Source organism: Ovis canadensis, chromosome 1, assembly GCF_042477335.2.
Source record: "Ovis canadensis isolate MfBH-ARS-UI-01 breed Bighorn chromosome 1, ARS-UI_OviCan_v2, whole genome shotgun sequence".
In the NCBI taxonomy this organism is placed as follows: domain Eukaryota; kingdom Metazoa; phylum Chordata; class Mammalia; order Artiodactyla; family Bovidae; genus Ovis; species Ovis canadensis.
Window position 1 is genome coordinate 275,546,961 of NC_091245.1, and position 22,251 is coordinate 275,569,211.

Here is a 22,251-nt window from a genome sequence, read left to right on the forward strand (position 1 = left end):
AGCAGCTGTAAGATGTTTTGGCTGCTCAGGGCAAATGGTGGTCAGAGCCCCTGACCCACCTTGGTTCATAACCTGAGCATCATGGGAACCCTGGAGGATTGAGGCAACATCACTTCTCTCCCAACAAAGGCTGGGGAGGGACTTAGGCTGGCTGTCATGTCCCGTTCTTTGTGAGCCCATGGACTGCAGCACGCCAGGCCTCCCTGGCCATCGCCAACTCCCGGAGCTTGCTCAAATACGTCCATTGAGTCGATGATGCCACCCAACCATCTCATCCTCTGTCATCCCCTTCTCCTCCTGCCTTCAATTTTTCCCAGCATCAGGGTCTTTTCCAGTGAGTCAGTTCTTCTCATCAGGTGGCCAAAGTATTGGAGCTTCAGCTTCAGCACCAGTCCTTCCAATGAATATTCAGGACTGATTTCCTTTAGGATGGACTGGTTGGATCTCCTTGCAGTCCAAGGGACTCTCAAGAGTCTTTTCCAACAGCACAGTTCAAAAGCATCAATTCTTCAGCACTCAGCTTTCTTTATAGTCCAACTCTCACATCCATACCTGACTACTGGAAAGACCATAGTTTTGACTAGACAGACCTTTGTCGGCAAAGTAATGTCTCTGCTTTTTAATATGCTTTCTAGGTTGGTCATAGCTTTTCCTTCAAGGAGCAGGTGTCTTTTAATTTCATGGCTGCGGTGATTTTGAAGCCCAGGAAAACAAAGTCAGCCACTGTTTCCATTGTTTCCCCATCTATTTGCCATGAAATGATGGGACCAGACGCCATGATCTTAGTTTTTTGAGTGTTGAGTTTTAAACCAGCTTTTTCACTCTCCTCTTTCATCAAGAGGTTCTTTAGTTCGTTTTCACTTTCAGCCTTACGGGTGGTATCATCTGTGTATCTGAGGTTATTGATATTTCTCCCAGCAATCTTGATTCCAGCATGCGCTTCATCCAGCCTGGCATTTCGCATGATGTATTCTGCATATAAGTTAAATAAGCAGGGTGACAATATACAGCCTTGACGTACTCCTTTCCTAGTCTGGAACCAGTCAGTTGTTCCATGTCCAGTTCTAACTATTGCTTCTTGACCTGCATACAGATTTCTCAGAAGACAGGTAAGGTGGTCTGATATTCCCATCTCCATCAGAATTTTCCATACTTTATTGTAATCTACATAATCAAAGGCTTTGGCATAATCAAGAAAGCAGAAGTATACTTTTTTCTGGAAATCTCTTGCTTTTTCTATAATTCAACAGATGTTGGCAATTCGATCTCTGGTTCCTCTGCCTTTTCTAAAAATCAGCTTGAACATCTGGAAGTTCACGGTTCACATACTGTTGAAGTCTGGCTTGGAGAATTTTGAACATTACTTTGCTAGTGTGTGAAATGAGTGCAATTGTGCAGTAGTTTGAGCATTCTTTGGCATTGCTCTTCTTTGGGACTGGAATGAAAACTGACCTTTTCCAGTCCCGTGGCCACTGCTGAGTTTTCCAAATTTGCTGTCATATTGAGTGCAGCACTTTCACAGCATCATCTTTTAGGATTTGAAATAGCTCCACTGGAATTCCATCACCTCCACTTGCTTTGTTCGTAGTGATGCTTCCTAAGGCCCATTTGATTTTGCATTCCAGGATGTCTGGCTCTAGGTGAATGATCATCTAGGTTCGTGATACTGTAGAGGAGGCAGTGATCAAGAACATACCCAAGAAAAAGAAATGCAAAAAGGCAAAATTGTTGTCAGAGGAGGCCTTACAGATAGCTGAGAAAGAAGAGATGCAAAAGGCAAAGGAGAAAAGGAAAGATACACGCATTTGATTGCAGAGTTCCGAAGAATAGCAAGATGACCAACTCCCCTTGTGCTAAAGCCACTCTCTTGGGTGACCCTGGCATATGTTTGACATGGAAAAGAAAGAGATGTCGCAACTCCAATGCGTATCTCACTAATGATATGACCGAGAGAAAATGCAGATGCCTCAGATGGAGCACTATCAGTGATATTCTGGAAGCACTGTCACTCCCCATAGAGCTAGCTTCAGAAGAGGTGAGTAACAGTTGCCAATTTCTAACTTTCCTTTATGGGAGTCTGTGTGCAGGACCTCACTTAAGTAAAACCAATTGGTTGATCCGGATACTTATTAGTGCCAAAGTATTAAGGTCTCAATAATTCATTAAGATTAGAATGTAGACACGATGACGGGTACACACAAGAGCAAGCTTTCCTCCTCAGTGAGCTGCAAAAATGGGGCAAAGTCATCTACCCGCAATGGGAAATGCAGAATCCCTGAGACATGTACCATGGAGAAGAGTAGGGGCAACTTCATTTTTATATAGAACTACATCTTCCCATCAGAATAACAGCATTATTATCAGCGTTATAAACATTCCAACACACCTGTGAGCCTTGCAGTCCTTCAGCTCCTGATGCGCCTTGAGGTCCAGGCGTGCCCGGTTCCCCCTGATGGATGAGTTTTCAGTGTTAAGATTCTCTTCACATGGTTCCCATATAGGTTTTCTCTTCATGGTACTAGTGCTCCATGGCATGGTACCTGGAACTGTCTTGTCTGACTTGGATCGTGCCCCTCTTGGCTTGGGATTGTACTTTTCCATGCTGTCTAATGACTGAACTCCAGGTCATCGCTTACTCTAAGACAGAATTTCACTGCCTTGCAGACGAAGCCCAGGGTGTGTGAACAGCAGAGTCTGCAGAACTGCACAGGTCCCCTGTCTCTGAGGTGTTCATGAAGGAGGCTTGCCTTACTTTAGGTCTGTCCTATGTCTGGCAGCCTAACTGATGGACACTGGATCCACCAGTTGGGAGGGCTCATATCCAGGGCTCTGCACTTCCCGCAGCACCCTTATCAAATGCTAACTCATTGGCCCCACCTCCCATAGAGGACAGAAGGGAAAGGCTACTCACCAAGGCACCCTGGACTCCCCTCTGGCCTTCTCTCCCCTGGATCAGAAAAGACAGAGGGTTAGTGAGTGGGTGTCTAGATGGAGGCTCCTTAGAAGCAATCAGACCTCTCTTGCTCCTGACAGACAGAGTAACGGGCAGCTTGCAGAAACGACTTCCCCGAGCCACTCTCCAAAGACAAACTTACACACCAGGCACTTAATTACTAACTAACATTTGGGGGATTGATTGCAAACCAATCCAAAAGTCAGTCCAGACTCGGCTCTAGGCTGACAACTCTCTGGGAGAATCAGATCATCCCAGAGCACCTGTCCGATGCCCACCCACTCCGGCAAGTCCCACAAAGTACTGTCTGCTAGTCAGAGGTTTCCTGCCTGAGCACAAGCTGTGACATATCCTCTGCTCTCGGCCCCAGCCCCTGATCATATCTTAGGGGAGAGTGAAACATCATTACATGCAGTGCCCCTCATGGGCCCAAGGGGTTAGACTCCACGGAATCCGAGGAGGAGGACATGGCCGATGGGGTCCATGTGCTGGTACAATGCCACCATCAGGGTCGTCAGAGAAAAGCTGGTCTGAAGCCAAAATTCAGAAGCAGCCTCATGTTGCCAGGGCAGGCTCTCCACCTAGTGGCTATCTCTGCTTTCCGGAGCGTGGCTAAGCCAGAAGAAGATATCCAAGCCCCAGATCCTAACGTTTTTCCTGAAAAGCTATGATGAGGTCTGTCCTTACCCTCACCTCCCAGCTCTGCTGCACTGAAGTTGCCGGAAGGACATCGCACCCATCAATCTACTTTGTGTGGGGATACGCCAACGATGATTACTTCATGTACAAAACAAATACTTAAAAAAATTTTCCCCTACATTTGTTTGGAAAGGTAGCCGTGGAAATGGCTGTAGAACAGCTGTTTTCTTTCAACTGCCCAGCTCCTGAATCTTCTTAGAATAAACCAGCTGACCAAATATCACCGCCACCGGGTTGGCTAACGATTAGAATTCCTCCAGCGAGGTTCTGCCGCTTGATTCAGGTACTCTTTGCTCATAAAGTGCAAGTACCAGTTGAGAGAACCTGCCATTTGTAATGTGTCAGCTGTTTGTGCCTTGATGTGATTCACAGAATGCTTGACAGATGAACGTGCAGAAGAAACAGTGAAGTTTGAAGTTCCTGTTTCATGATGTCGTAATTCTCTCTCCATTAAAAAGCACGGATAAAACAACATTCATTCTGTATACAGACAGTGCAACGCAATGGTTAGGGACGTGTCCTCAGAAGTCGGACGGCTGTGAGCTCAGCCTTGCCCTTTGAAGCCTGGGTGGCACAGAGCAATTACACAGTAAACCTGAGCCTGGCTGGTTAAGAGTGAGACACCCTGGTTCAAATTCCAGCTCCAACATTCACTACCTATTCTAATCCTGGCCAGTTTGTCCAAGGTCCCTTGCTTTTTCTCATCTGCAAAATGGCTATAATCATAATTTCTACCTGATATATTTGTTATGAGGATTAAACAAATTAATATTTGAAAGTGATTTGAACTGGACCTGGCACAAATTAGGTGCTCTAGAAGTCTGAATACTAGTATCTATAAGCGTTCCTTGTGCCTGATGGGCCAAAGGCAATGGGCCTGGAAGAAAAATGTGTTAGTCACTCAGGCATGTCCAGCTCTTTGTAACCCCATGGACTGTAGCCCACCAGGCTCCTCTGTGCATGGAATTCTCCAGGCAAGAATACTGGAGCAGGTTGCCATTTCCCTCTCCAGGGGATCTTGCTGACCCAGGGATTGAACCCAGGCCTCCTGCATTGCAGGCAGACTCTTTACCATCTGAGCCAGGGAAGCCCCCAAATGGGCCTGGAACATGCTTTCAAATGGTCTGGTTCTTAGTACACAGATCCATTGCTTTCTCAAGAGCTGGGGCAACAATTTAATTTAAAAAGATTGAAATTGTGTCACCCAAGAGGAGATGTCTTAGGTTTGCTTATGGTTTTAGCATTTGTCATCCATTTAAGATCCTCTGACCATCAGAGAGAAGTCTAGCCTTCACTGGGAGGGTGGAAGAGAAGTAGAAAAGCCACTGCTTTATATCCATCCGTGTTGCCTTATTTAATTCAAGAGAAAAGAGGTTAGAGGAGGAGATGGTCAGGGAAGTGGGTGAGGATGGCAGAAACAAGCTGAGCCTCCTGTCCATGAAGCGACTTGAAGCCAATGCTTGGTTTGTCCAAGTAGTAATCCTTTAACCGGCCCCAGCACCTCTTTTTTTAAAAGGTGCTGATTGATGGTGACTGCTATAAAGCTGTTTTAAACCAACAAGACGACACGTTTATCTTTAAGATTTATAGCATTTAGTTCATCTTGCTGATCTCCTGCTTCCTCTGATTACTTTGAATTATCCTGTGTGGAGAGGAGGGCAACGTCCCAGAGAATTTCACTAGTAGCATTGGGAGGCCTAAGCCATCCAACTGGAGACCTTTTCCCTTAAGAACTGAGTCAAGATAAACAAAGGCAGGAGGAATTTGGACATTCACCCATTATCCCTCCCAGAGAGATAGGCAAAAGCCACGGCTTTCAAAGTGGCAGGACGATTCCAAATTTATAGCAGAAAAGGAAGCCAAGTGTTTCCAAGCGTTCTGTTGACCAAAACCCAGGGCCAAATCTAGGATGTTGCACATCATTTCTTTTTATGAGCTCCATCTGAATGCACGATGAGCGGGTTTCTAACACATTATAAACATGCTCTCTAATTTCAGTAGTCCACAAAGGGAAAGTGGTTTCTTGGTTGTTCTTTAAAAAGAAGGGGAAATCCAACATTTCTGTTTTAGGCTTGATATCACATGGGATGTTACAAAATTACCTGCAGCATTTCAAGATTGCCACTGGCTTAGCCCTAATCACCAATGTTTTGGTTTATTCAGGAAGAATTTATTAATATCTGTGATTTATCTTTCCCACCGGTGATATACAAAGAGGAAGAGAGTATATCTGAGTGTTAGTCACTCAGCCATGTCCGACTCTTTGAGACCCCATGGACTGTAGCCAGCCAGGCTCTTCTGTCCATGGGATTATTCCAGGCAAGAATATTGGAGTGGGTTGCCATTTCCTTCTCCAGGGGGTCTTTCTGACCTAGGGATTGGACCGGATCTCCTGCATTGCAGGTAGATTCCTTACCTTCTGAACTACCAGGGAAGATATATATTTCTTAATGCTCTTTAAAAAGCTCAAAGATGCTGAGCTACTGGAGGAGGATTTTTACGTGAAAATCATTGGCTCTCTTCGAAGACATTTAAAAGCTTCCAGAAAGTGGAAAGGGAAAAACACACCATCACAGTGTTTCTCAACCAGGAGCAATCTGCCCCCCATCACTATTCTCGACTGAAATTTGGCAAGATCTGCAGACATTTTTGGATGCCACAACTCAGGAAAGTGGGTGCTACTGACATCTAGTGTGTAGAGACCAGGATGCTGCAAAATATCATGTAACGCATAGGAAAGCCCCTCAAAACAAGGAACTGTGAAAGTGAAAGTTGCTCAGTCATGTCCAACTCTTTGTGACCCCAAGGACTATACAGACCACGGAATTCTCTAGGCCAGAATACTGGAGTGGGTAGCCTTTCCCTTCTCCAGGGGATCTTCCCAACCCAGGGAGAGAACAGGGGTCTCCTGCATTGCAGTTGGATTCTTTACCAACTGAGCTATCTTGACCCCAAATGACAACAGTGTCAAGATGGGACTGTGGGATCAGTTGACTGCAGGGGCACATACTCTGAATGGCTCTGTGGCATCTTCAGGTGATAAGGAGGGGTGATAAATGTCCACAGAAATACTTACCCTGCTCCCTCTGGAGCTAGGACTGCCTTGCGTCCCTTTCTGCCCGGTTCTACCCTGGAAAGAAAATCGTTCCCCCAAGATCATAAGGCAAAAGATTCGGAAGAAGTAACAGAGGCATCAGCATAACAACATCAAGAACCATCATACTGAACAGATGCGTCACGCCAGAACATTTCTGCACGTCAACCCTATGGGCATGCGTGTATTAAAGAGGAAAATGATATAGCGACATGCATGGCTATGACTGGTTTTCCCGTATAATAATGCCACCTGCCAGAAATGCGATGATTTTGCCCAAAGCAATATAAGCTACTACAGACATGCCTTATTTTAAGAAAATAAAGCTCTCTTAAACTTAGGAGTGATTGTTCAATTATAAAAAAAGTATGTATTTTACTAAATAATTAATTTAGACTTTAAGAAAGCCTCAGCTCCATAACAGAATTCCTCAACTCATATACATTAAATAGATCCAATTACTTGTCTTCCTTGCTCTCCTTTGGAGCCCTTTTGTCCTTTGATGTTGTTGCTTTGTCCTGGATTACCCTAGAGGAAGATTTAAAAAGCACGTTAGAATCAAGAAATATCAGCCTTTTCTTCTATTTCTCAAAATAGTACGATGTTCAAGAACTAAACTAATCTGGGCTAAATAATGAGAGGTGGGAGAAAAATTCTCCATATTTGAAACACAATTTTTTTTTAAAAGATGAAAGTAAATCTGAAGGAGGCTTAGTGAAAAATGAAGAATTATGAGTGCTTGCTGAAGTTACAGTGATTTTCCCTTCCTGTACTGGTAGCTTCACTAATGCACCCATCCAAACAAGCTTATGCTACTCATTCAAAGATGTAGCAAGATTCCCCTGTCATCGAGTCTGCGTTAGGGAATCTACAGGACTGAAAACTCAGTAAGCAAAATTATGGAAATTTCGTTCCCAAAGGAACTTGAAAGTCTCAAAATGAATAAGATGGAAGTTTTGTTCCCATCTCTGAGTTTTTTATATATAATCAGCCCAGATCATATGCAGGCTTACCTCAAACAAATAAGCCCCAGTCAATATCTACTACACCCCTCCCAAGTCATGTGTTTGCCTACAGGTTAGTGGAAACACAAGAGAAAAAAAAAGACAGGAAATGAGGAGTAACTACACAATTCAGGACCATCTGGGCCCCAGAAACTTACAGGTTCCCCTGGGAAACCCTTCTCTCCATATCCCCCAGGAGGACCTCTGGAACCTGGGCTGCCCTGAAAATAAAATAAAATAAAATGAGCTCCAAGTTAGCTTGCAGGAGGGTGTTAAAATATCAAGCGTTGTGGCGTTTGGAGGGGAGAAAATCCATCAGACAAAATGATTCACATTCCTCTATCCCAGCTAGATTCCTTTCAGCCTCTCCGGCAGAACCAAGCCCAGTTTGAAACCTACGGTCAGGACTATTTACAATGAGGCCGAAAAAAGGTAAAAATTCTCAAAGTCTAGCACCACCCTCTAGAACCTTCTGCAGAGACGGAGAGGTTCTCCATCCACGCTGTCCAGTACACTAGCCCCTGGCCATAGGTGGCCATCAAGCACACGACAGGAGAGCAGAATTTTTCATTTTAGTTAATTTGAATAAATCTGACATCCTGGAGCCAGAGCCAGGGTGAGACAAAACAAGAAACCAAGGGTACAACATTTGGGCAGGCACCCACTCTTACCACTCTGATAATAAGTGCTTCCTTAAATTTTGCATGCCAGGACCTCACTCCAGCCTGGACCCTATTACATCCTTAATGTGTCTTCTGTCTGTTGCTTCATTTGAAGGCTTCAGCACTTCTCACCCTGATTAATACAGATCCACCTCTCATCTTTACCTTGCATCTATGTCATCCCCAACACATCCTCCATGCTACTGTCATGGAATAGTTCTAAAATGCAAATTGGATTGTGACCTCCTTGCTTAAAATCTTTTTAAGGCTCCGCATTCCCTATGGCCGCGATCCATCCCAAGACTGCTTCTCCTTGGCTCACCAGTGCCTTTCCCAGCTCTTCCCAACTCCTTTTGAACCCCAACTCCCTCCACCTGAACCCTAACACTCATACCAGGCAGAACAACTTTCAGGGCCCCCCAAGCCTCCGTGTCTTTGCTTAAATGGATGGATAAGAAAGCTGTAGTACATATACACAATAGAATTTTACTCAGCCATTAAAAAGAACATATTTAAATCACTTCTAATGAGGTGGATGAAATTGGAGCCTACTATACAGAATGACTTTATTTTTTTAGGCTCCAAAATCACTGCAGATGGTGATTGCAGCCATGAAATGAAAAGACGCTTACTCCTTGGAAGGAAAGTTATGACCAAGCTAGATAGCATATTCAAAAGCAGAGACATTACTTTGCCAACAAAGGTCCGTCTAGTTAAGGCTTCCAGGGATTGGGGGCAGGAGGAGAAGGGGACAACAGAGGATGAGATGGCTGGATGGCATCACCAACTTGATGGACGTGAGTTTGAGTGATAAACAGGGAGGCCTGGCGTGCTGTGATTCATGGGGTCGCAAAGAGTCGGACACGACTGAGTGACTGAACTGAACTGAATGCAGAGTGAAGTAAGTCAGAAAGAAAAGCACTAATATAGTAGCAATGACCTTACATGCAAGACAGCAAAAGAGACACAGATATAAAGAACAGACTTTTGGACTCTGTGGGAAAAGGTGAGGGTGGAATGATTTGAGAGAATAGCATTGAAACATGCATATCACCACATGTGAAACAGATCACCAGTGCAAGCTCAACACGTGAAGCAGGGCCCTCGGAGCCAGTGCACTGGGACAATCCAGAGGGCTGGGATGGGGAGGGAGGGGGGTTCAGGATGGGGGATGCATGCACACCATGGCTGAGTCATGTCAATGTACAGCAAAAACCACCACAATATTGTAAGTAATTGAAGTAGAAGTGGAGTCGCTCAGTTGTGTCTGATTCTTTGCAACCCCGCGGACTGTAGCCTACCAGGCTCCTCCATCCATGGGATTCTCCAGGCAAGAATACTGGAGTGGGTTGCCATTTCCTTCTCCAGGGGATCTTCCCGACCCAGGGATCGAACCAGGGTCTCCTGCATTCCAGGCAGACGCTTTAACCACTGAGCACCCAGGGAAGGCCTGGTAAAGTAATTAGCCTCCAATTGAAATTTTTAAAAAACCACTCCCTCTGTCTGGAATGCCCTCTTTCCATGTCTTGCTAATTCCTATTCATCTTCAGTTCAGGGATCATTTCCTCCAGAAAGATTTCCTGCACTCCGTCCCCACTGTTCTCCGGGCCCACACAGCTGCCTATACCATGATCCCAACCACGTCCTGCGTTCCATTAGCTACTGATATCTCTGTCTTCCCAACCACACCAGAGGATCCCTGAGGCCAAGGACAGTCTGATTCATCTGAGTCTTTTGTACATAACTCAGTGCCTGACACACGCCAGGTATTCAAAAGTATTTAATAAATAAGTGAATCAGAACATAAAAGGAGAGCTGCTTGGAACCAAGGAGACACACATTGAGTGTTGAAGTGAACTGAAAATAAATAAACATATATATATATATATATATATATATATATAATTGTGATTTGCTATGTCAAGTCCACCAAAATAATTCTGTCCCTTTCTCTAGCCTTTCTTTTTTTTTTTTGGATGCAATAAAGAAAACAAGTTGCTGATGGGCAAATGGATTCACTTGCAGACTTCCAAAAAGCATGCTCACAGATTCTTGCAAGCCTTGGATCTTTCTAGCTTGGAAATTCTTGAAAATTGCACAGTTACCCACTTGCCCCAAATGGGGATGCACCATCTATTCAGTGGTAATAGGCTCCACTGTATGTCAGTCAGCTGTCCACTTTCTTCCTCATAACCTCTGACACACTACAGTTAAGACTATCTCGAATGCCAAATTCTCCTTCTTTGGTGTACGAAAAAGTGTTACCTGGGAACCTGCATCACCTTTTTCTCCCTTTTTCCCGGGAAGTCCACGAAAGCCCTGAAAGAAGACAAAGCAAACGAAATTCCCATTAAAGAGACACCTCGCTCTCATGATGATTTTGTGGCACTTGAAGAAAAACGGCTTACCTCTTCCCCATCCAGTCCATCAACCCCATCCTCTCCGTGTTCTCCCTGAAAGACAGACAAGGCAGATCGTTTCCACCTAATGGGTAAACTAATCCCATTAGGAAGTCAAATTTGACTGAGAAGTAACCACACATACCTTATTTCCAGAAAATCCTCTGGCTCCCTGTAAAAGATTAAATATCTCTTATTGGCATGTCAAAGACCGAACATGGATTCACAGCCTGTTGGGGTGGGAAGCGGCTGCTTCCATTAAAAGTGACTGTGTATTCCTTTAGTTACTTTTGGCTATACAGCCACAAAGAGGTTATGGGTGGAATTTAATTAACGCTCATAATTTCTTGAAATGACTAAAGAGACTTAATCTGCAGAGGAAGAAACTAGCATATAATTAGAGACAGGGAAAGTGGGGGGAGGGATGGAAGAGGGAGGGAATGGAGGAGAGACAGAAGATGCCATAGGGAGTTTAAAATGAAACATTTACCTTCTGACCCTGCTGCCCTGGGCATCCTGCACCCCCTCTGCTTCCTTGAGGTCCAATTTCTCCTCGAGTTCCCTAGGGAAAGGTACCCAAACAAATATCCATAGTGATTATTTTGCCAGAAAGCTGCCAGCTGTTTACTTTTTCCAGAGTGAAGCCAGAATAGGGCACTCTGAGCTCCAGTTAAAGCAATCTCCTCTGCACACTTGTTCATTAGCTCTGTGTTTCCCCTGGATTCAAACATTTTCCCTTCAGTGCTCCTGTACAGATCCAAGATCACACTAATGTATGATGTGAGTTCAGTCACTCCCCTCCCCTCAACAGAAAGCACAGCCAAAGGTCTGAAGTCACATTACTTTGCAGCCACATTTCAAATGCTCCCCTGACACATGTTGGCCCTGACATCTTGCCCAGGCCCTAACGAACCTGGAAAAATCACCATGACTCATGGCAGAGAAGCCATTGGTTCCAGGGGACAGGAGCTGAGCAGAAGCAGCCGATCAGAAGTGACACTGCCTCAAGCCAGTGCTCACAGGAAGGACTCCCCAGTTAAAGATCCCCCACATTAGAACATCCACACAGGGAAGAGCACCCAAGGTCAGTGGCCTGCGCATCTCTCATTAGTCCAGCTTCTCCCCGGAAATATTTAAAATACAGGTCAGGGCTGGAATGGGCTTCCCTGCTGGCTCAGATGGTAAAGAATCCGCCTGCAATGCAGGAGATCTGGGTTCGATCCCTGGATAGGGAGGATCCCCTGGAGGAGGGCATGGCCACCCACCCTAGTATCCTCACCTGGAGAATCCCATGGACAGAGGAGCCTGGGGGGCTACAGTCCATGGGATTGCAAAGAGTCAGGCATGACTGAAGCAACTTAGCACGCATGCAAACACAAGGGCTAGAATAAAAGGAGTCTCAAGAGAAGAGCAATACTGTGTTTCCTGAGAGCTGGAATCCCCAGCTGTCTCTTTCCGCATTGCGTCCTGGGGGCTTGGCTCAGACCTGGGTGCACAGAAGGTGCTCGTGGTTTGCTGTGTGGATAAATACTAGCAATGAACTTAGTTCTCTCCTTCCTGGTAGGTGACAGGAGAGGCAATTTTCCTTTCACTGCTTTGCGTTCTTTATTTTTACTGAGGATTGTTTGCAGGAAAAGCAGGAAACCTCACTCATGGCCGCAGATTGCTGAAAGTTAAAGCGAACGAAAGTGGCTCAGTTGTGTCCGAGTCTTTGCAACTCCATGGACTATGGCCTGCCAGGCTCCTCTGTCCACGGGATTCTCCAGGCCAGAACACTGGAGTGAGTAACCTTTCCCTTCTCCAGAAGGGAGTAACCCAGGGATAGAACACAGGTCTCCCACATTGCAGGTGATAAGAGGAACCAAAATGTCCCTGCTGTCTGGACTCAGCCAGCTGCAGGCTCACAGTCCGGTAGTGGGTGACACTCTTCCCCTCACTCAAATCCTGACTGGCTCAGTCCGCTCCATAACCACTCACAGGTACAGGGTGGGTAAACTATAGTCTTAGAGGAATTTATAAGTTGACAGACAAGGAAACCAAAGGTCAAGAACTTAACATATCCTATTAAGGTCTAGGTCAGCCTTGGGCCATCTGACGCTGGAGGCTATACTTTTAATCACAACTTGCTATGCAGACAAGGGTTCTAAGCTGGTGGAGATTCAGGTTGGATACCTCCTGAACTTTCCCCATCCCAGTGGAGCCACCCAAGTGGTTTCCATTCCTCCAAATCCATTTTTATAATTTGATCGATGAACCAAGAGAGAGTTATGGTTTGGGAGTCAACAATTGAAGTTCAAAAGCCTTGTGCAAGACCATGACACCATATGGTGCTTTGCCCACTTCTCTTTCCACACTGGAGACACTGGGCTACCAGTCCAGAGAGATGTCCTCTCAGCCTTCACCATACACAGGGGCAGAGGGAGGGTGCCCAATTCCTTGCCACCCCCCAAAAATGTGCCAGGCAAAACATGGGTGAGTCTGCTCCCTTCCTTCCCCCAAAAGTAGATTCAGCAAGTGGCTCATGATGCAGACAAAGGGAAGGGGAAAAAAGGCAGCCCATCCCACCCCTCAAACTACAAAAAGCATATAAACAAAACCCCACTATTCCTTCTGGAAAATAAAGGTTTTTTTAATGGAAAAAGAAAGAGTGTGCTGGGCAGTGAATCAGAAAAACTTACAGGCTCTCCCTCCTCTCCCCTGTGTCCTCTGCTGCCTTTCATACCTGGAAAGCCCTGCGGGGAAAGAGAAAAACCCATCTTAGTCATCCTTCATCAACTCAGACCTGTTACATTAGGCATTTCAGGCAGGTCCCTCCCTCCAGCCTAGCTGTGGTTTTGCAAGCACGGCTGTGAGTTTGGGGAGAGCTGGACAAACGCTGGGGCTGGCTTTGGTCCTGGCTCTTGGCTCTGAAGCTCCCTGCAGAGGCGGCCCTCCTGATTCCTCCAGAAGGCTGGATTTGGAGCCCCCACGTCCTTCAGGGCCAGGTCTGTGCCTGGGGCGTTGCATGGAGGTTAGCAGTGTCTAGCATGACCCCTTCAGCAGGCAAACTGAGAACATTTCCAAAGACCTCACTTTACTTTCTTCCTCTGTTTTTTTTTTTTTTTTTTTTTTTTGAGGACAAGAAGGAGCCTTCTCCCTATCAGCTCCATCTGCTGTAATCTGCTGTCTTCTCTCCCTCTCTGTTTCATTGTCTCCTGGTTTATTTTTGGCAAGGATTTCCCTTGAGGTCTGCTTCCTCACCTGCTAACACAGATCCCCACTGTCTGCTCAGTACACTGGGAGGCTGCACTCTTGGAACAGAATTCTAGTCTCCAGCAACATAATAAGAGAGGAAACTGTGCTGAACATAACATTGCAACTCAGTCAAAAGTCCAGGGGAGGAATAAATCAGGAGTTTGGGATTAATGTATATACACTTCTATGAATAAAACAGGTAAACAATAAGGTCCTACTGGATAACACTGGGAACTCCACTCAATATTTTGTAACAACCTATAAGGGAAAAGAGTTTGAAAAAGAACACACACACACGTGTAAGAATCACCATACTGTATACCTGAAATGAACACAACATTGCAAATCAACCGTGTTTCCACAAAAAAATATTAATAAATTTATTAATTAAAAAATTTAAAAGAAGTCAGTAAAAAGGCTGAGATCAGTTATCCTTTCACAAGGATGAACAGTGTGACCCCTGAGCAAGAATCATTTTTAAGCCCTTCAAATAAACCAGACTCCTTTTCATTGTGAGATCTAAAATGCATTTGAAAAAGTGCATAAAAGTAAATAGACTATAAAGGTACGACTTAATTGTTATGAAGTGAATATCAGTGTAACCACTGCCCAGGCCAAGAAATAGGACATGGCTGATACCCACACTTAGCAGCTACCCCAATCACAAAGCAGTCCCCACCCCCTCCCTGGGAATAGACGCTTGCTTTTATGATGATATTTCCAAGTCTTCGAAAAATACTTCACTACTCAATTATTCATCCCTAGATAGAATACCTATAGGTTGGTTTTGCCTGTTTGCAAACTTTTTATAAATCCGTCATACCATGTATACTTTTCTGTGTTTTGCCTTTTTTGGGGCCATTATTGTGTTTATAAAATTTATACCCGTTGTCATGTGTAGTTATAGTTCATTCACTTTCATTCCCTTAGAGCATTTCACTGAATAAAAATACCATGATATATATATGATGTATTTCTATATCATATATTTATTTATGCTATTGCTGTGTGATTCGTTTTTTAAGGGCAAGGCTCTGCAAAGCTACACTCTTTTTGTAGTTCAATCATGACCCATTGTTGATGAAGCAAAACTTTCCCCACCATTTCTAACACCTCTTACCACCTTTCAAACTGTCTAAAGTCTAAATTGCAAAGCCAAGGAGCAATACCCCAAAGTCTACATAAGAAAAAAAAAAAAAAAAAGGAGTCATTCTTAATAGTAGAATCAAAAGCTAGTCTTCTGAACCCTCCCACACTGTTGGTAGGAATGAAAATTGATACACCCACTATAGAAAACAAAACAGCATGGAGGTTCCTCAAAGAACTAAAAATAGAGTCTTTATACAATTCTGTGACCCCACTCTTGGGCAAATATCTGAAAAAAATAAATAAATAAAAACCATTCTAATTGGAAAAGGCACACACTCCAATGTTAATAGCAGCACTGTTTACAATAGCCAAGATATGGAAGCAACCCAAATGTCCATCGACAGAGGAGTGGATAAAGAAGATGTGGTATATTTATGCAGTGGAATATCACTCAACCGTAAAAAGAATGAAATAATGCCAACTGCACCAACGTGGGCGGACCTAGAGATCATCATAGGAAGTGAAGTAAGCCAGAAGGAGAAAGACAAGTGTCTTATGATATCATGTACACGTGCAATTTAAGAAATTATACAAATGAATGCATTTACAGAACAGAAATAGACTCGCAGACATAGGAAACAAACCTATGGCTACCAAAGGGGATGGAGGGGAGGAATCAGCTAGGAGTTTGGATTAGCAGATACACACTGCTATATATAAAACAGATAAACAAGTTCCTACTGTAGAGCACAGGGAGCTATATTGAGTATCCTATAATAAATGGTTTATTACAGGCTTATGGAAAAAGAATGTGTGTATATATATATACATATATATATGTATAACTGAATGTATATCTATCTATCTATCTCTCTATATATGTGTGTATAATTGAATCACTTAGCTATATAGTAGAAATTAACACAACATTACAAATCAACTATACTTCAATAAAATAATTTTCTTTTAAATGCGAGCCTTTCTGATCTGGCTCCTACCCCAGAGAAGTCACACGAATGGCCCAGAGTAATTGCCTCAGCATCTAGTGGAGGCTACAAACCCAGCTACTCAGTCTCAGTTCCATCTATACCAAATCAAAGCCCACTAGGCACAACAGTGTCACAGCTGAATGGTACCTGGGAGGCTTGGGGCCCTCGGATCCCCTGAGGTCCTGGAATCCCTGCGCATTTGCAAAACTTGCAGCAACACGTCCTCTCTGCAATGTTCCCCTGAGAAAAAGAAACACTGAGTGAGAAGCTGCAGTGTGGAAATGCATCGCATGAGAACTGAACTGACGTAAATCATAATTCACCACCTACAGCCTGTCCTCTCTCGTTGGGTGAGGGACTGAAGAGAGTAAGAAGGTTTTGGGGTTTTTTTTAACCTTGAAGAGAAAGCATCAGGTTAGCAATTGTACTGGCAACATACCTTCTCCAAGGAAATGGCCTCTATTTATAGAAGGGGCACTCACCACACAGATGACCACTGGTTGGTTCCTAGTTGACAGGCTCTTGTTTCTTGGGATTTCTGCAGCAGAAACTGCTGGGGTTTTTTTTATTTGATTAGGGATTGGTTGGGTTTTTAGTTCCCCCAGCTTTCATTTGGTGAGATGACAAAGGATGAAAGGTCACTGGGAAACAAAGACCAATGCTCTGGGCTGTCACACTTTTTCATATGCTAAAGACCATGTACTGAATTTAGGGCAAACAAGAGAATCTTTGAGAATACTCATCAAGATTCCAGTCTTGTTCCCAGGGCATTTTTAAAAAAGATTTATCTATTTATTTTTGGCTGCGCTAGGTCTTCACTGTCATGGGTGTTCCTAGCTGTAGCAAGCAGGGACTACGCTGCAGTGTATGGCTTCTCATCGTGGCGGCTTGTCTTGTTGTGGAGCACCGGCTCTGGGCACTCAGGCTTCAGCAGTTTGGGCACATGGGCTTAGTTGCCCTGAGGCATGTGGAATATTCCTGGAACCCATGTCTCCTGCACTGGCAGGCAGATTCTTAACCACTGGACCACAGGGAAGACCTCCCAGGGCATTTTGAATAACGTGGGGTTTTGTTCAGCAACTCACCAGATACTGTGATAGCATACTGCCCAGTTCCTTCATTCCAATGGTCAGGTGAGTCCTGTAGTCAAATCCTTTTCCAAATTCAAAGCTGGAAAACTCGTCATGAGCGGTTGCATTTAAGGACACTACCAGCAAAGCATCAAGTCCTAGGCAGCAAAAACAGTGGTGATAAAACCCAAGGAATCACACCCCCCAAAGAAGGAAAGCCCATCTTGTTTCCTTTTTCAGTGAACATGATTCAAAGAATCAGAAAGAGGGGGGAAATAAGAGAAAGAAGTGCTCTTGACCTTGAAGAACCCAACAGTGGCATTGCCTGCGTCTTTTGTACACACGTGAGGCACTGGTTCCTGACTTCAGCATGACATCTGAGAAATCTTACACAAAAACACTAGCAGAAAGCTGTGTTTAATACCTCACCACCAGTCCTAATAGAGTTCTTGGGCATTTGAAAGCAGTTTTTAAGAAAGGGTATTACTTATCTTTAGAATTCTTCTGAATGTTTTTTAAGATGGTAGTTAGTAACCTACTTTTTTTCACCACTTTAAAATTGAAGTATTGTGTAAAAAATGTACCATGTTGTGTTAGTTTGAGGGGCACAGCCAAGTTATTCAGTGTGATATACAGGCACACATAGGTTGTTCTAAGATGCCGAATATATTTCAGTATCTGTGCTCCACAGTCGGTCCCTGCTGTTCATCTGCCTTATACATAGTTGCGCACATGTTAATCTCAAACTCCTGATTTCTCTCCCCGACCACTATCCCCTTTGATAACCATACGTTTGTCTTCTATGTCTGTGAGTCTGTATCTGTTTCATAAATATCTGTCTTTCTCTCTCTGACCTACTGCACTTGAGCTTTCCTCATGGCTCAGCTGGGAAAGAATCTGCCTGCAACATGGGAGACATGGGTATGATCCCTGGGTTGGGAAGATCCCCTGGGGAAGGGAAAGGCTACCCCCTCCAGTATTGTGGCCTGGAGAATTCCATGGATGGAGGCAAGGGTCATTAACGCAGGAGGATACAGAAGCCCAGCACCCTTGCCTGAAGGGTACAGCCTGCGCTCCAGAGCCCCTCGGGAGTCAGACCAAGGCGAGGACTTCATGGAGACACATCCTCATCCATAACCTCCACTTCTCTTCGCTGCTTCTCTCTCTACCTCTGCAAGCCACGCACACACAGGTTCCTCTCCCAGATGAAGCTTCTAGGGAGCCTAAGACACTTCCTGTTGTGTCTGATTTTCCATGGGAAAGACTGCATCACAGATTTTGAAAAGCACTCCTCGCTGCTCCTCCCCTGCCCATGTCATAGTTTCAGATAAGCTGGGAGCAGAAATGGAGCATCACAGGCAGAGACAGCAAGTGTCTTAGGCTCCCTAGAAGCTGCATCTGGGAGAGGAACCTGTGTGTGCCTGGCTTACTGAGGTAGAGAGAGAAGCAGCGAAGAGAAGTGGAGGTTGTGGACGAGGATGTGTCTCCATGAAGTCCTCGCCTTGGTCTGATTCCCGAGGGGCTCTAGAGCGCAGGCTGTACACTTCAGGCAAGGGTGCTGGGCTTCTATAGCCCTCTGTATTAATGACCCTTGCCTCCATCCATCAGGTGGAATATGTTATAACCCCAACCTCCCCTCCAAGAATCAGGTCACTGGTCGGGTCAGTCATAGGCACCGGGCTATAGAAGGTCACAGGAATAAGCACTTGACTGTGGCATTTGCAGTATCTGGGGGATGCGTGTGTGGTCAAGAGGGGTTGGGCAGGGCACCAGTGGCCTTTGCTTCAAGGGGCCGGGCAAACCCCAAGTTCCAGAGCACCCGCGTAGGTAGAGACTTGTTCAGCACATCCCTGCTTCCTCATTTGCATTTTCAATTTCAAGTTTACCTGCTTCCCTGAGCCTGTCCAATCGATCTTCAAGCATCATTTTGCTTTCACCCCCAAGACCATCTGAAAAGATGAGCAACACCTGGAGAAAGAGGAAAGCGTAGAATGGGATGACTTGAGAACAAAGCGTATAACTGGGAGGGAGAAACTAGTGAAAGGACATGGAAATGGGAGCTAGAAAGGGACTTGGTTACCTGTCCTTGGGATGTGGACACATTCTCAAATGTGTCCCACATGGACTGCAGGAACTGCGCATTCAGGTGAGTCGGCCCGTTGACAGTGACTTGCAGGAGGCTGTCAAATATTGTTTGCTGGTAGATTTGGAACTTGGCAGGGGCATTCTGGCCACTGTTCACCTTAAAGGCCACGCTCACCTGCACCTCTGCACCTGCCCCGCAGCTGACACCCCTGATGGAGGTGATATCCTCTAAGATACCCGGGAGGTATGATTCCAGCCGGGGGTGGCCGTGGAACAGTGGCTGGCCCGGCAGGTGAGTGGAAATGTCGAAGCCAACCACAATGTCCAGAAAGCAGTCTGGAGACCAAGGAAAACAATGCCACATTAATGACCAGCCAGGAGTAAGGAAGGGTAGAGGGTTCTGAAAAGGTGGAGCATCGCAGTCTAGGGCTGGAGGGTCTCTAGGAGCCAAAACTGTCTCATAAGGAGAATACTAGCTGCTGGGTCAGCATGCAATACAGGTGTTTCTTCTGTCCCCTTCAAATGTTTACACGTTTCAGTGGCTATTTGAAGTCTAATCCTGGTTTATTCTCAGGCTGGCCTCGTGTGTGTGTGTGTGTGTGTGCATGCCTGCTTGCATGTTTTCTTCATTTAATGAGGACATATTATGATGAATATAATTATAAAATATAAAATATTTGGATCGTTCTTAGAGTTTACTTAGTCCAGAGGCCATCAACTCAGTCAGCAACAAAGGACAGGAGGGTCATGTTATCAAGTCAAGTGGGCAGTGCGTGAGAAAGTGAATGCAGAGCAATGACCCATCTGATCACCATTCACTTCCAACTGAGAGTCGCCATGTGTGAAAGGGGGCCCAGTCCGGTCACACTGTCTGATTTTTTTCAAAGAGAAGCCTGAAATCTACATTTTAATGCAAAACCTAGAGTCTGTAAATACTATCAACTAATTTCACGAGATCACAACACCAAGAAGGACAAACTCAATTCAGCAGCGAGTTGCTACTTGGTCACCCATGACCCTGTCCAGTTGCTCGTCTTACACACAAGGAGATGGTGAGGCAGGGAAGCTGCTGCTGCTGAACCAGAACCAGAACCCTGGCTTTCTGATTCCGGTCCCGGACTCCTCCACCACTGTCATCTGCCCCCAGTGCGCACCCCACCAGACAGCTTGGAAAAACCAGTGTGGTTTGTAAAAGAACTGGCTTCCATCATAGTAAGTCTAGAAACAGACGGCCTGTGGGGAATTTCTGCTGTTGCACAAATTCCACAAAATATCCTTCACTGATGCTCTGTCCTCCCAACTCCCAGTCCCAAGTGTACAGAACCTGAGTCCTGCACACAGCTCTCAGCTGGAGCTGAAGAATGGCATCCCCATCAGATGGACCACAGCTCGCATTTATTTTCTTCAGTCCCAGCCCACATGACTCACTTCCATGACGCACCTGGCCTTTGCAACCATCAGCCCCGGTGACCTTTGGAAACTAAATCTAAGGCCAATTCAAATCTTTCCTATGTTATGATTACATGAATGCCATCATTCAAAGAAGAAAATGTACCAGACATGTGCTGATACAGTTGACACAGACAGACACGTACACAGACGTGCACACACACTCACACATACTGAGTCCCTCACAAGATGGTTCAACAACGGTAAAATAGGAAAAAGTAAAATCAGCAAATGTTTTTTACTTACTTCCTGTGGGATGCAGGGAATTGCTCTGGGATTTCCGGAAGCAGAGAGGATAGAAATAGGAGGCTGAGTTCCAAGTGTTAAGAAGAATATAACCCCTGGATTGTAGTGGAGGAGAGGGCTGACCTGGGCACACAACCCAGGGCGTCCTCTGGCCTCTGAACCCTTTCCCCTGCCTCTGAGGAAGGCTGGCCGATCCCAAACTTTTGGAAACAGAGGAGACGCCTATTCTCATTGCATATTATTCCAAACCACATCCTGTTAGGTTCGCCCAATGACACCCTGGGAAATGGACAACCAAGAAGCTGCAATCAAACGAAAGCAAAGCAGGAGCGAAGGAGCACTTACTGGTTTTCCCGCAGCTCTTGCAGATTTCACGGACCATTCTTTTTTTCACATCCACATTCTTTAATTTATCAAAGTCTTGAAAAGTGATGATTTTTTCAGAACTGCCCGTTATCGGCAGGAGCTGTTCCTTGTAAACATCTCCTATGCCCAGAGCCAGGATGCAAATGCCAGCTTCCCTCAGGGCCTCCACTGCCTTTGATACATCATAGCGGGGAGCCCCAGATGTGATGACCACCAGAGTCTGAGGGACACCAGCGTTCTTCCTGCCACCAGCGGACGGCTCAAACATAACGCTCACTTGTCTCAGGGCCAAGTCTATCCGCGGACGGCCCTTGCTCTTGGTGATAGCTTGAATCCGAGACTTCCATTCAGTTTTAGTCAGAGAGTTCTGTAACTCGATAATTTCTTGGTAGCGGCTCCCAAATTGGGCCATCCCAATTTTCATCCTCTGAGACGGAATGTCAAAATTATCGATTAAGTCTGACAAGAAAGTTGTCATGGTAACAAAGTCTGAATCAGATACCATGTCAGAGCCATCACAAAAGAAAATCACATCAGCTTCTGGAATGTTACAGACTGCAATTGAAGAAAAATAAATCACTGATTGTCCTCAACAATCATTCTAAATTTTCCCTTCACTCAAATATTTAATTGCTTCTACTAAATCCTCACAGTCATGGCAAACTGAGACAAGATAACAGATGAGAGATCACAATTGGCCCTCGAAGAGCAGAGAAAGCAGTGCTGAGGAAAAGGTTCATAGGCTTTGTTTCAAATTTAATAATTTACATGATATATCTGAAAGGGCACTGAAAGCTACTCTGAGAAAGGAAGGAAGAAGTTTGACTAGATTGACTATAGTCATTGAAAGGTCATTGCAAAAGCCTGAAATCCATTCAACACCCCCATACCAGAACATCCACCCAAGTTGAC

At 45.0% G+C, this 22,251-nt stretch overlaps 1 protein-coding gene across 3 annotated transcripts in view; it reads right to left on the bottom strand.

The window, feature by feature from the left end:
- The window catches only part of COL6A5 (collagen type VI alpha 5 chain), a 167,131-nt gene that overhangs the window by 94,339 nt on the left and 50,541 nt on the right, over positions 1–22,251 (bottom strand). For all 3 annotated transcript variants that reach the window (XM_069568288.1, XM_069568289.1, XM_069568287.1), the window contains 15 exons: positions 21,319–21,894; positions 19,274–19,614; positions 19,080–19,161; positions 17,209–17,351; positions 16,271–16,363; positions 13,490–13,543; positions 11,302–11,373; positions 10,957–10,983; positions 10,821–10,865; positions 10,678–10,731; positions 7,909–7,971; positions 7,209–7,274; positions 6,729–6,782; positions 2,912–2,947; positions 2,387–2,449 (listed from right to left, as the gene is read on the bottom strand). In XM_069568288.1, coding sequence (XP_069424389.1) covers positions 2,387–2,449; positions 2,912–2,947; positions 6,729–6,782; positions 7,209–7,274; positions 7,909–7,971; positions 10,678–10,731; positions 10,821–10,865; positions 10,957–10,983; positions 11,302–11,373; positions 13,490–13,543; positions 16,271–16,363; positions 17,209–17,351; positions 19,080–19,161; positions 19,274–19,614; positions 21,319–21,894 — 1,769 coding nt within the window. The remainder of the gene's footprint in view (positions 1–2,386; positions 2,450–2,911; positions 2,948–6,728; positions 6,783–7,208; positions 7,275–7,908; positions 7,972–10,677; positions 10,732–10,820; positions 10,866–10,956; positions 10,984–11,301; positions 11,374–13,489; positions 13,544–16,270; positions 16,364–17,208; positions 17,352–19,079; positions 19,162–19,273; positions 19,615–21,318; positions 21,895–22,251) is intronic.